This window comes from Mytilus californianus, unplaced genomic scaffold, assembly GCF_021869535.1.
Source record: "Mytilus californianus isolate M0D057914Y unplaced genomic scaffold, xbMytCali1.0.p SCAF_7, whole genome shotgun sequence".
In the NCBI taxonomy this organism is placed as follows: Eukaryota; Metazoa; Mollusca; class Bivalvia; order Mytilida; family Mytilidae; genus Mytilus; species Mytilus californianus.
The window spans coordinates 43,964,793-43,979,082 of record NW_026262723.1 but is presented as its reverse complement, the minus strand read 5'-3'; the positions used below and the strand labels follow the sequence as shown (position 1 = coordinate 43,979,082).

At 31.3% G+C, this 14,290-nt stretch overlaps 1 protein-coding gene across 1 annotated transcript; it reads left to right on the top strand.

The window, feature by feature from the left end:
* The first annotated feature begins 602 nt into the window (after window positions 1-602).
* On the top strand, window positions 603-13,861 carry LOC127708439 (tachykinin-like peptides receptor 99D). Its single transcript, XM_052213308.1, has 5 exons — window positions 603-934; window positions 8,561-8,764; window positions 10,478-10,628; window positions 12,998-13,194; window positions 13,621-13,861. The coding sequence occupies exons 1-5, from the start codon at window positions 603-605 to the stop codon at window positions 13,859-13,861; spliced, it is 1,125 nt and encodes a 374-aa protein (XP_052069268.1).
* The last annotated feature ends 429 nt before the right edge of the window (window positions 13,862-14,290 follow it).

Here is a 14,290-nt window from a genome sequence, read left to right as displayed (position 1 = left end):
TCTGAATAAAAAGAGTTAGAGTAGAATTAAATTCCAAGTAAAGACGTTTATCATGTTAATTGTTCGGCTATTTACCGCTTCGTGAAACTAATTACTAATATCTTATATTGATCACTAAAATAACAAGTTAGTAAAATCTGTCACTTGATGTTTAGTGAAGGTATAACTGTAATTGAACTATTGCTTATCAGTAGCTTTCCTCTGATTGGGGAAAAACGATGTGTGTTGACAACACTTTGGTATTTTATTGGATTGATTACTTGAAAGATCACCACTACCTTGTAGCTATTTGATTTAATTATACTTTTGAATTATATCAGTGTAGATTTTATAGATTGTATACCGCATCCAAAGCCAAAAATTAGCAAGAGATTGTTCAAAAAACCTTTACAGTAATCAAATTAGTTTTTGAAATATTGGATTACGACTTATTCATACAATTTCTGTGTAATATCTTGATGAAAGAGCTGATTTGCAGTTCTTCAGGAATTTGATATATAGAATGCTAGTATAAAGACTTAAACAGTGATTAAAAATGCATTTTTGGTAATATTTTACATTATATAATGACAAGAAACACCACTTTTACGGAAAACAGAACGATGGAAGAAAACATATTCGTTATGCCATGGTGGCAACAGGGGCTGTTTATTACAGCCTTCGTTACGCTGCTGTTGGTAGCCACAGTTGGTAATTCAATTGTGATTTGGATCGTGTTAGCCCATAAGAGAATGAGAACAGTAACGAATTACTTCCTGGTTAATTTAGCAGTGGCCGATGCTCTGATTTCTGTACTTAATACATTATTTACATCAACATTTCTGATGTATCAAGATTGGTGGTATGGATTAGTATGGTGTAAATTTACAACATTTATTTCAGTATGTACTGTGGCAGCCAGTGTTCTTACTTTAATGGCTATTGCTATAGATAGGTAAGTAGCAAATACATATGTGTGTGCTTTGGAACGCCATCTTCACAATGATTTTGACAATGAGTGTTAATCGTCTGAAAATTGATTCGAAGAATAAAAGTAAAGAAGGACCTCCAATTCTTTATTTTTTTAAATAATCGTAAACATATACTTTAACTTCCATAAATGGCACCAGGGGCCTATAATTCGGAGGTTTTCGTTGGACGCTGGCTATCAAATTTGTTTTTTAATGTTTTTTTTGTTTTGTACATAAATCTTGTTGTTGGTTTTCTTGTTTGAATTTGTATTACAATTTCTCATTTCGATGGCTTTCTATAGCTTACTATACGGTATGGGTTTTGCTCATTGTGGAAGGCCGTACATGTAAGTAACCTTTAGTTACTTACAACTACGCTATTTGGTCCCTGATGGATAGATGTCTCATTCGCAATCATACCACATCTCTTATTTCTATACTGTTATTGGCAAACATGTTTCCCCTTTTCGTGATTCCCTTATTTTCCTATTCGTCTTTCATGCCTGGATGGTATCGGTGCTGGTGAACTGTTAGTTCTAGAGTGTTTCATCAGCTCATTATTCAGTGCTTTGGAACTATCATACCATTAATAAACTCATCATAGATACCAGGATTGAAATTTTATATTTGCGCCAGACGCGCGTTTCGTCTACAAAAGACTCATCAGTGACGCTCGAATAAAAAATGTTAAAAAGGCCAAATAAAGTACAAAGTTCAAGAGCATTTAGTACCAAAAATTCCTAAAAGTTTTGCCAAATACAGCTAAAGTTAGTTATTTCTGAGGTAGAAAATTTCCAACCGTGCGAGGGTTGTATAGCCAGTAAAGGTCGTTAAAAACTTCCATCATCATCACCATTAAATTATCCGTTGATAGATTTAGATATTATGAAACTAAGGTACCAACTCCCTCAGGTAAAGTCGGCCTTTGATGAATTTGGATATTTTTTTTATTATATTGCTCCCTACGTGTTCAAATATTTATACATCTACGTGGATTTTGATCAAATGTTTGTAGACTAAGAGTTCCCGATGAAGGCCAATCCAGAAAACCGTTCAGAAACACCAAATTAATCAAGTTTTATTTTCATTTCCAGTCCATTAGAACAACTAATTTATGCAGAGTATACAATGTACATGTTTAAGGAGGCTCCGAACTATATCATATACAAATTTCAGGAACTCCATAATTCTAATTTTGGATATCAATAAATCATTTTGGACCTCCTGAATTATTTCAGATCCTCCATTGTTCGATTTCAGGATATATAATTGGTCAAATTGCTTTATTTCAGGATATCCTTTATATTCACAACTAAATATTTCAGGACCTCCGCTATCTAATTCTAGGATATTCTTAAATGTTAACGGATCCCACACTTTTTTCAGGACATTTAGAATTCGACTACATGATATCCTTAAATATTTATTTATCTCCATAATTACGACTTGAAGATCATCAATTAATTCAATATCAGCGATTTCTAGGGATTCATTTAAAGATTATCTAAATTAAATACAAATGAGAGTATCATCACTATACTGTTGCGTTTAGTCATCCTCATCATCCCAGGTTTATTGTCAAAAGGAAAAACTTAGAATAATTTCTAAAAGTTTCATTGTGTGGTTCTGACATTTCATAATAAGCCAGATCGAGTTATTCACGGCTCGTTTAAAGATATAAGAAGATGTTTAATAACTTTTAAAAATTTTCCAAACTGATGATAAAATGTACAATGTCACCCGCTTTGTGTCAAATGTAACAGTTACATGGCGGATTTGAATCCTCAGCTATCTTTATAAAACGTTAAGGATCTTTGTACGGTGTATATACCTTTTGTTTTTGAACCAAGTGAACCAGAAAGTAATCAGTAGAATAACCAATATTTTGTAACTATGGTCCAAATAATGACACAATTGGTCTACAGGGATTTAAGGCTTCTTTTCTTGTAATTTTGTCATTTCTTATATAGCAGTTAGAATATTTGTAGGCACTTTTTGCAATTTTGGCAATAGATAAAACTTCTTTCACAACCATAATTTAAGAATACATGTATATAAGTATATTCATTAAACAGACCGAATTGAGAGATGAATACGAAAATCAATCACATGTTTATACATGCTAGCATGAAGCTTGCTATCAAATTTCAAGAAACTCTGATTTGTAGTTTGTAGTTCCTGAGAAAAATACCGAATACAACTTTATGGGACAGCAGTACAGACGTAAACCATTACATGTATAACCCCTCATTCGGAACGAATTTAAAATAAAATCGTATAATAGAATACTCGCAGTTATAAAAAAGCAATATAAAATTACTCCACGACATTGCGTCCGAATTTTTCGAAGGGATGATTTCAACTTCACTACTTGGAATTCTTGGTTTAATAGCTTCTTTGTAAGATGTTTGTCATACACATGCACATAGGAAATAATACGAATGTGCAGTAAACGTCCGATGCAATTACAATCCAACATAATAATCAAACTAAAACAAACGACACTTACATTCTTACGGTCTTACATGTTGGAAATCTTCAGAGTCGGACAAATTTCGAATCGAGTTTACAACTGTACCAAAAAAAAAAACAAAAAAACACGCATTTAGAAAAAAATTTAACAGATGACAAATTCTTGACTTGAGAGACAGCACATAAACATCTGGCGGGATTTTTGTGAGTACTCATCTAAAACAGGAAAATAACAAGATATGTGAAAAACGTTAAGAAATCAGTCAAAAAATATCACTATCAAAATACAGTTATATTATTATAACAGATAATCCAGCTACATGAAAACATAGAAAAATATCGTATCAAAACCTGCATGCAGTTACTTAACAAGATCAAAGCATTTCATCATACAGAATTTCTTCATTTTTACATTTTATTGAATAAAATATCAATGTATGCAAACTATTTTATGTAATTAAGATAAAAATCGTATAAATCGGAGATTCAAATTACTAAGGAATGTAAATTACCCTTTCATGTACATGCACTCGTGTCCTTGTGTGACATAAAGTTATCATAGTCCTTAAGTTTTAGTATAAAACAAAAGAGATGTATTATGATTGCCAATGAGACAACAATCCACCGAAGTTCAAAAGAGGCAGATGTAAGCAATTGCAGTGTTCATTTTATATACTATATACATATTACTTACTTTCGTTAAATGATAATATTTTGAAAATAAGCTATAACTTATTAACTAAAATAATCCAGAAATGTAACTACTGAAACAATAATATCTGCTTCACACCTTTACTTTCATCAATGGATATCAAAAGACGTTTGACCGTTATGGAATACCTGTGTCACTGCTGACATAGTATATGTTCCAATTGTTGTAAAAAGTAGAATAACAAAATACTGAACTCCAAAGAAAATTCATAACGGAAATGGTAAAATCTAAATCTCAAACACATCAAACTAATGGATCTAATTTGTTCATTCCATGAGCAACAAGAAAGTTTAACAAATATACCGAACTCCAAGGCAAATTCAAAAAGGAGGAAGTCCATAAAAACTGACAAAATCAAACGCTATCAATCAACGGAACAAGAGAAAAACAACTGCCATATTCCTGACTTATTGCAAGACGGGTGCCACTATTGGAGTTGGATTGCTTACACTTACGGTGAACCTGTATTCACTCTCAGATTTTGGTGTCGTTCGTGTTGCTGTGTTTTTAGATTTTTATGTTACTGTTTTTGACTTGTTTGTCGTCTCTTCTTTTTTTCTTTTTTTGCCATGTCGTTGTCAGCTAAACTTTGACCTACATGTATTTGATTTGAATGGCACCTTGGAATCTACTGCCCCATTTATTCAACAAACCAATGATTTTAAATTTGACCCTGATGGTTGACTGGAATATTGAATTGTGTTCAGCTAGACTTTTCCCGTCTGGCATTTATACCAATGCTTAGGCGACGTCTGTTTGGTTGTGCGAGATGAACAATAAGATACAGCCATGTCTAGTTGGTAAATGGAAGCTAAATTCTAAGCTTCGTATAAGAAAAGTACCAGACCCTCTGCCGGTTACAGAATAATTGTAACAATTCTTTTCAACAAATTTATTATTGTGTCAATTTTAAAGTTTTTGAAAAAATAAAGTGACAAAATAATAAGCAAAAAAAAAACATTACAGCACAATAAAGCAAAGAAATGACTTCCCGAGTTTACAAATAATGAATAAAATGTGACATGAGAGAGTTTGGACCGATTATGAATTGTTCATCATGTATTCATTAGTTTTGAAAATGAAATATTTATTCAGTTTTAATATTGCGTAGGTGACATATTGCTTGCAAGGCAACATTTTTGTCCTAGTCTGAAGAAAGACGAATATAGAGATACATGTACAAATGAATCGCAACGAATTGTTTTTTTTTTAAACAGCAGGTTCTAATTAATTTAAACGATATTCCGTATGACTCTTCATGGCATGATAATTAGATTGAGATTCAAATTACCTTGGAGCTTTTCACTTTAAAACATTTTTGCTTAGTGCTTAGTTCGTTAATTACTAAAAAAAAATGTCAATTACTTAATATATCCGAAGTGCGAGACATCCTCCCGCCATACATTTCATGACCCACAATTACAAGATTGGTTTTATGTAATATCTTTCTATGTGGCAGCCCTTTATTTTTTTTAACTCAATGTTTGAGTCACCCCTCTAACAATTTTACTTCTACAACTAAGAGATTTCCATTATACTGACACCTGCAGAGGCAAGTACAATCAGTATACTGGCAATTTTCAGTAATTATATAAATATATAAGAACAAAATAAAAGAAAGGGAATTGTAGAAAGTCTACGTTTGTGCCTATTTCATGACATTTTAATTGTCCCTTTGGTGTCTTCTATCTCTTTTTTCTTATCTAGCAAACACAAAAGATAATTAAGCATCTTCAAGGAGCAAACATACGAGACAATATAGCTTTTTATCCATTCACAGAAACTAACGCCATATGTCCGAGATGTTTAGTATTTATGTATCTTGATATCTACAATGACATATGTTCTCATTAAGGCGATTGTACTGACACAGGTTTACCATTAACTTATAAACCATTTCCGGAATGTTATGAAGAACGACTGAAAATTAACATCAGGGGTTCTATAATCGACATCATTAATATATTGTCTAAAAGTTTCCACCTACTAGAGACATGTTTATTCTACAATAGATCCCATATGTCCAATCTTGTTTTTTCAGACATAATTTACGGTTTAGTCATGTAAATGACCAAGAGAATTTTACTGGTTTGACTTTGATATCACATGACGGTAATATGTACATACATAGTATAAGATACTTACATTCGTTTGATGTGTTTAAGCTTTCGATTTTGCCATCTAATAAAGGACTTTCCGTTTTAAATTTTCCTTGGAGTTCGGTTTTTTTGATATTTTACTTTTTACTAACCCTGATTAGAGATTGATGTTGCATTACCGGAACGTCACTATTTTGGACGTTCTGATTGGTCCGGTCGATATTAACGAGAACACACGAGACTAAGGAACGAGAATCATGAGGATTAATTGATTGGTTAATGCTTGCTTTACAACAAAGATTCCATACATATTCAGGACGAGATTGAATTTAAAATTAATATAATAGGTAGGTTCTACAAAATAGTCGACTGTGATGAATGGCGAAGACAAATCGTGGTATGTCAGATAGAGGCTGACATTTGGCCATGCAACAAAACACCCATAGAAACGTTGCAAGAGAGGGTGGTATGACCCCTACTCGAGGCGTCGGATTTAACGTCCCTTTTCAAACGTTCATTGATGTGCATTTATAATTTTCGCACAACCGCAGCCAAACGCTCGCAGCTCTTTAGCATAGAGTTCATTGCCAGGCGGGAGAAGCCCAGGTGGCTATATATTTATATCTCAGTAAACACGTTGAGATTATTTATCTACGATGACGTAAGCTGAATGTTTGAATAAGTAAAATGTCATTTCTGTGTTCGCTTAGAATTCGTGTGGTTGGAACTGTTTTGGTCTTATAACTGTTATATACTTATACATTTTATGTAACAACAGTACACTATCTTGAAGTCCGTATTTAAATGATCAAAAGCAAGATGTTGTATTTATCATTAAGATATTTAATTTCTACACCTAACATTGTTTTTTTTCAAAAAGCGTGATGTAAATCTTGAAACATTCCTAATAAAAATATTTATTTCTAAGAATTATGTATTCAGATGCTGTTGTCATAAGACACACACAGGACTTATTTACTAGTATTTCAAATTTGATTAAACATTTAACAGTTATTATGACAGGAAACAAAGCAACATAGAAATAGAACTTCTCGTTGAAAAAATTACAATATCTAAAAACTACACGACTGTAGTAAGACGATGCTTTCTTTATGAATTATTCGTTAGAATGAGTACGGCAATAGAAGAAATGGAGTATTTGAAGTAAGAAGTATATAACTAGGTCCCTCTGAATATAATTTGCTAAATTGATTTGATGAAAGATTAACCTCTTTACTTAGACTGTTGTTCATTAAATTTAAGCGTTTGTTTGTATTTTGTGTGTTGTAGTAAACATCATCAAACATATATATTAGACTGCTTTCAACCCCTTTGTGCAATGTCTAAAGCCAAAGTATTCTGTAGAAGTAAATTATCTGTTTTTAATTTGTTCTTTGATTATTTAAATTTACAACACCTAAAAACGTTCTCTTAATATTTGTTTGATTATATTCATTAGTTGTCAAGTTGATAATTCTCTAAATGTAACTTAGCTTGTACATAATATACTCAAGGACGTTTGAGGCGAATTTGAGCTTGTTTTCAGTAAATGTGAGAAGAGTCCTTTGATGTGATGTTGAGTTTCACAATTTATTGAAAAGGATTCATAATGCAGCTGAAATCAAGCCTCAGGGATATAGAACAGCTTGTTTATTTATTTAAGTTGTACATGTGTTTTTATTATGTGTTATATATATTATAGAATTAAATGCACTTCCTTTATTGATTTTGACTGTGTATTCTTTAATGTGCTCTTTAAATTGTTAGTATAAACAATATTTTATTCGGAAAACAAATAAATAAACACGTACATACACGTACAGCAATGCAATACAAGGATTGGAAAACAAGTAACAAGTCACTCATACAAATTCCTCTCCTATACAAGGATTATAAATCTTATTCCATTGAGCGAGATGCAATAAGGAATGGTGTTAATATCTCATAAAACTAGTGTATTCCTACACCTCAATTGTGAAATTCTAAAATGCATGTTCAAAGGTGTTCCTTCCGATGATAGGTGGCTCCGTTTACTTAGTATATCGGTGCATATATATGTTATATCTTCAAAGGACGCGCTTTACTTATTCCTTTTGAATTTAATAGTCCTATTAACATTATCCCAACGCTACATGTATTAAGTCAAATCCCTGGGGCATCAATATATCGAAGAGTATATTATTTTAAAATAAGGTTTCGTTTGGTCACCTTAATGTTCTTCAGTTCTTGATGTTGAAATAAAAGTCTAATGCATAAAATCGTTGCTTATTTGGTAATCTATATGAAAAATGATATTAACGATGCTGTATTTGTTTTTTTTTTAAAAGATATTTGGCAATTGTTCACCCTCTACGTCCAAGACCTACAAGTCGAGTAGTCTTAGCCATTTCCTGTATTTGGTCTGTCTCAATATTATTGGCTTCACCTAACCTGTTATATGGTAACGAAGTGTTCTATGCTAATTCTACACAGATTACATGTACCTTAGTCTGGCCTGATGGTCAACCTTCAGTTAGTGATATAGATTTATGGTATGTATAGATTTCTTCAAAGAAATTAACATATACGCATTTTATATATATATCCACCTTGTCGAATGAAACATGTTTATGTTAATATAAGTCGGATTTATTTATTCAAGGGGATAAAAAAGCTCAGAAAACAAATTACTTGTTTAAATAAAATAATATAAGATATGATATGTAGTATGTGTTGACCTTTCACATGATATTTATTCAAGTCTGGGATAATGTAATTTAAGTGCATAATACTTGTATTGATTTGAAACTAATTTCTATGCTAATTCTACACAGTAGTAATTCTTGCATGAATATTATATGATAGTGTAACCTTGCTAAAAGAAGAAGATGAATACAAACTTATTTTTGAAATATCGGAGGTCAACACATTTAATTGGGAGAACACAGTTTTAGCATATGATCTGGTTATTTACTAATTGAAATGAATGTTATATTCGTGACTTGGTATAAGCAACCGCTTTTATCGCATTTAGCATCTAATGTGTAACAAAAATGCATAACAATCAAATTTGATCAGATAAAATTGAAATATGTGGATCTTTGTAGGTTATAAATGTAAAACCGTTTCACTGAAAACGACTGATACTTCATGACTTTAAATAAAAATGCTAACCAAAGAAAATAACCTCCTCGAAAAGGAATTTATTATATCATAAAAACACACAGCATTTAAACTTACATACATGTAATGGGGAAATTTGCGTAAGTTTTGATTTCCTGTAAGATTTTTTATGAAAGTTTATGCATTGTAAATATATATGTAGATACAAGAGCTATAATTTGCTCTAAACAAAACTACTTTTACTGTGATTATCAAAGATTATCGCTTTAATCGAAACTTAAGCAACACGACGGGTGCCACATGTGGAGCAGGATCTGCTTACCCTTCCGGAGCACCTAAGATCTGCCCCAGTTTTTGGTTGGGTTCGTGTTGCTTAATCTTTAGTTTTCTATGTTGTATCATCTGTACTATTATTTGTCTGCTTGTCTTTTTATTTTTGGCCATGGCGTTGTCAGTTTGTTTTCGATCTATGAGTTTGACTGTCCCTCTGGTATCTTTCGTCCCTCTGTTTCAAGTATATCTTTGAAAAGCTGACTCATGTTTATCTATTCCGTCTTTTTTATAAAATTTCCTTCGATTTTAAAAAAAAAAGGTGTTTTATTCGCAAAAAAGGAAAACTATTCTCACCCATTATTTCAATGTTATTTAGGAATACGGTTACAACACGAATACTACGTTTTTCTAAATTCCCGAGGTTTCTAAATTAGCATATCAGTATCACATTTTTCAATTTGGTACAATTGCGCACAATGATTAAATGGAGAAATACCTGCAGTTTAAATTCACCTTTGAAAATTCATTATTTGATCACAGATCACCGAAAGTTAAATAGTTTGAGTCTTAAAAATAAGACATACTCACACATAGAATTATAGAAAAAAAGAAGATATGAAAAATTTACAGACGAAGTTACATCTATGGAAGTTCATGTCTACTAGAAATACTGGTTAAGTTTGACATTTGCATAGACAACTACCAAAATCTCTATGATCTCGTTCGTAGATAAATGAACATGTTTACATCTGATGTTGTCTTTTTTTTTGGCATAATCTAATAATACGTGTATTTGGTAATAGTTACAATGTTTAAGATAGATTTTTAATGCTAATATAATGCTGGAATATCCTACCTGGTATTTTTAGGTATAATGTTGTTGTCATCATAGTTTCCTATGTTGTTCCAATGTTAATCCTGATAATAACATATTCTCGCGTTGGAATTGAGCTATGGGGACAGAAGGCTATAGGAGAAAATACACATGTACAGTATGACCGTATTCAGTCAAAGCGAAGGGTGAGTAAAAAAACATATACATGTACCAAAAATATTTATATAATAGTTTTTTTTCATATAGACAAACATAGTGGTAATTAAGTGTTATGGTACTTGCATGTGCTCTATACTTGCGGGTCTCAAAACTTTCTGAAAATTGATTATAATCAATTAATATCTTTTTCACAAAAATCGTTACAACTTAAGACGTCAGAGTTCAATCCTGTTGGAGGTTTGTTTTTATCCCGTTTACGTATAACATGTATAATCAAGCCCTACACATTTCACCAGAAATTAATTAACTTTATATCGAAATAAAATAGCTTTAGTTTGCTAGTTTTACATTGGTCGCAATTCAATTGTCTTAGCTAAGTGCATGTTTTATGTAGTTTGCCTTCTAGGAGTTAAAAAGACTATTCAATAAATTTCAACTCCTTTTTGAGTGTTATAAAATTTTAACTTCGGTTGCTATTACCCTAATTTATATATCTTGAATTTAGATTTCACTGTCTGAAGTGATAATTTAATTTGCCAGACAAAGAATTAATGAAAGTGGGCGACACTACTATATCTGATTTTTTCCGTTTAAATAAAATAAACTACATTGCATTAAATGAGCCGTAAGGAGTGTCATACTTCCACTTTTCTGTTATCAATTATGTGTCGACTACAAAATAAATGTGATTATTAATCAAACCGCAACATACAATGATATTTGAAATATGAATTAATTTGAGATTGGTTCGTATAAGTCACATTTCCCATAATCCCCCAAACTTGCAAATCGTGAATTATCTAGATTTACATTTACCCTAAGGCTTGCGTATGTTTTTTCTGAATTTTATTTTTCGCAGTTATATAAGAATTCGATGCAGTGTAAATTACAATGCACATTGTTATATAGAAGGCGTAAAATATATATCTTTGTCGGATAATAGAATAAATGGCATTACATACAAGCTAATGTCTAGACATACATAGTATTACATATGTACATTATACATGTAATTACTAGTCTTGTTGGTTGGGTGTGATAACTTTTTGGTGATTTCCGTTATCCTTTTTTATGTATTATTTATCAATTATGGACTTTTGACGAGGTCAATACGTTATAATTGGACCTGTTCAGATTATATTGACCGAGAACGAAGTCCGTCCGAGTGTCAATATAATCTAACAGGTCCTTATTTAAAGTATTGCCTGAGCAACCGTCCTTAATTTATATATGATATATGTACATAGTGTATTATTGAAATAGACTTCAATGTTTTTTCTGTGTAATTTACATTGTATTTTGCAAGATTTTCAATATTGACCGTCAACATATATATATTATTGTGTATATTCTAACTAATTTGATTCGTTTACAAAGAGTCACATTTCCAACTATATTTTCAACGGTAGACTGAAAACAGCAGATAGAAAAGTGATATTGCACGGTTATTTTAGAAAAGTTATATTGCACTGTTATTTTAAGAATATCTGACACAATCGAAACAACCTGTTAAATGGAATGGTGCTCTACTTCTGGCTTATTGGCAATAATAATATAACAATTGTAGCCTTTGTATGAGGTCAAAACGAGGATATATCGACCTAAACAAGTATATCGACCACTGATCTCGTTCTCATTTAATATACTTCTTTCAGGTCGATATATCCTCGTATCGACCTCATACAAAGGTTATAATTGTATAATATATATAATAGAAACAACGTGTCAGGTACATGGAATACCCTTTGAATCGCATGCGCGTAACAACCAATGAAGGAAAGAAGAATGCTTCACCATATGTAATATAAATAACTATTAAACGAAGAAAGAAACCAAGAAATTTGTTTTGCATGCACACTTATAAAAATTGCGGTTTTTATCCAACGCAATCACAGGTTTTAACGTTGTTTATAATTTAGACTTATGTGTAACTATCAAACGAAGATATTTGTAGGTAAAATTAAGTAAGCATCATATGCAGATATAGATTTATTCTCAGACATGATCAATATCAAGCAAACCGTATAAATCAAAACTTTGGATTGTTTTGACTATTCAGCTTAATGTTGCACAAAAACGTCTGCTTAAGGTGGTACCAAACACCATGACTCAAATTAATTTGGCTCGTTTAATTTTCATTGAATTTTGACAAAATATTTACCTTGACCCTTTGACAAAAATATAAAAATTTCAAAAAACTTGAACCACACACTTTATCGGTAAAATTTTATTGGATATATAGCAGTTTGACAAACACTAATTTTGATCATTGAGAAGCTTAATATTTTCCTTAACAATAGAAGGTGATTAAAACGTTCAATTAATTTTTACAGAGTTATCTCCCTGTAATGTTGTGTACCACCTCAAATTGCAAACATTGTCTTATATTTTGCAGGTGGTAAAAATGATGATATTCGTGGTGATTGTATTTGGTATATGCTGGCTGCCATACCACTTGTATTTCTTGATAGTCTCTGCAATAAAAGAAATATCACTCAACAGATATATGCAACAAGTGTATCTAGTGATTTATTGGATAGCAATGAGCAACTCCATGTACAATCCTATCATTTACTGTTGGATGAATAATAGGTATAAAAATCCCTGTTCAGTTATGATTTTCCTTCATTATATCTTAGTAGAAAAACCATATCTTGTGTATCTAATAAACATACAATTATGGGTATAATAAACTTAGTACTCATTATTAAAACGAGTTAGAATTTTACCAAAGGATATTATCAAAAAACAAACGACAATGCCAGCATTATCACTCTGACAAATATAATACAGCAGTACTCAGATGGAGGATTATTTATTATATATATTATACGGTATTGCTTAATCAAGAAATATTTTATATCATAGTAATAATTTTATATATGTATAAACAAGTTATAAGGAACATATTATTCAATGTTTACACAGTTTCAGTATTTTGGTTTCAAAAAGGAAAACCATCATTTACCTTTTAAGTTGATTAATAAAATTGATTGTGAAAAATATTGCCAATTACAGATTCAGGCAAGGTTTCGTTGAGGTGTTTTGTTCCTGTCCGTGCAGGCCTTGTAAAAAACTGAAACAGAAACATGGCCAAGGAACCACTTTTACAGCAGTCGGAACTTATGCAATGACAGAAAAATATCAAGAAAGAAATGGGTCTGTTCTGCAATCAGTAACATACTACAATGGACATCAGACCAAGAAAAATGGTACAGAAAAATTGGAATGTTTTAGTGAAGATGAATATTGTTTGTAAAGAGAATTGTGTAATTATTTTGTATATCCATTGTGGATATCATCATTAAATGATACAAATTAATTATATTTTTTAATAAAACATGGCTGGACCCATAGACAGCATAAAAACCCCTAAAAAGAAACTATTGTGATGACAATTAAAAACATTTTTACAAGATTAAATCTGCAAATGGGCATCATTGAATATATGTTGTAATGAAAAAAGAACGAAGAATGCAATTATTCAGAGGTAATTGTCATCTTAAAATATTCCATAGTGCTTATATAATTAATTATATACATTTAGGTTACTAGTTAAAAGAGTACCTGCATTTTCTTTTTATCTTCTTCAAATTTGCCTACTATTAAGGGAAAACGAATTGTGGGTAATGGTAAAGTCAATAAATCAGATTGTATACTTGATAGAATTTTCTAAAAATATTAGGAG

Bases quoted from the DNA above. Each gene is read 5' to 3' on its own strand.
- LOC127708439 (XM_052213308.1), top strand. From the start codon at position 603: ATGGAAGAAAACATATTCGTTATGCCATGGTGGCAACAGGGGCTGTTT. The intron at 935-8,560 runs GTAAGTAGCAAA...TTTTTTTAAAAG, and splicing joins ATGGCTATTGCTATAGATAG to ATATTTGGCAATTGTTCACC. The intron at 13,195-13,620 runs GTATAAAAATCC...TGCCAATTACAG, and splicing joins TACTGTTGGATGAATAATAG to ATTCAGGCAAGGTTTCGTTG.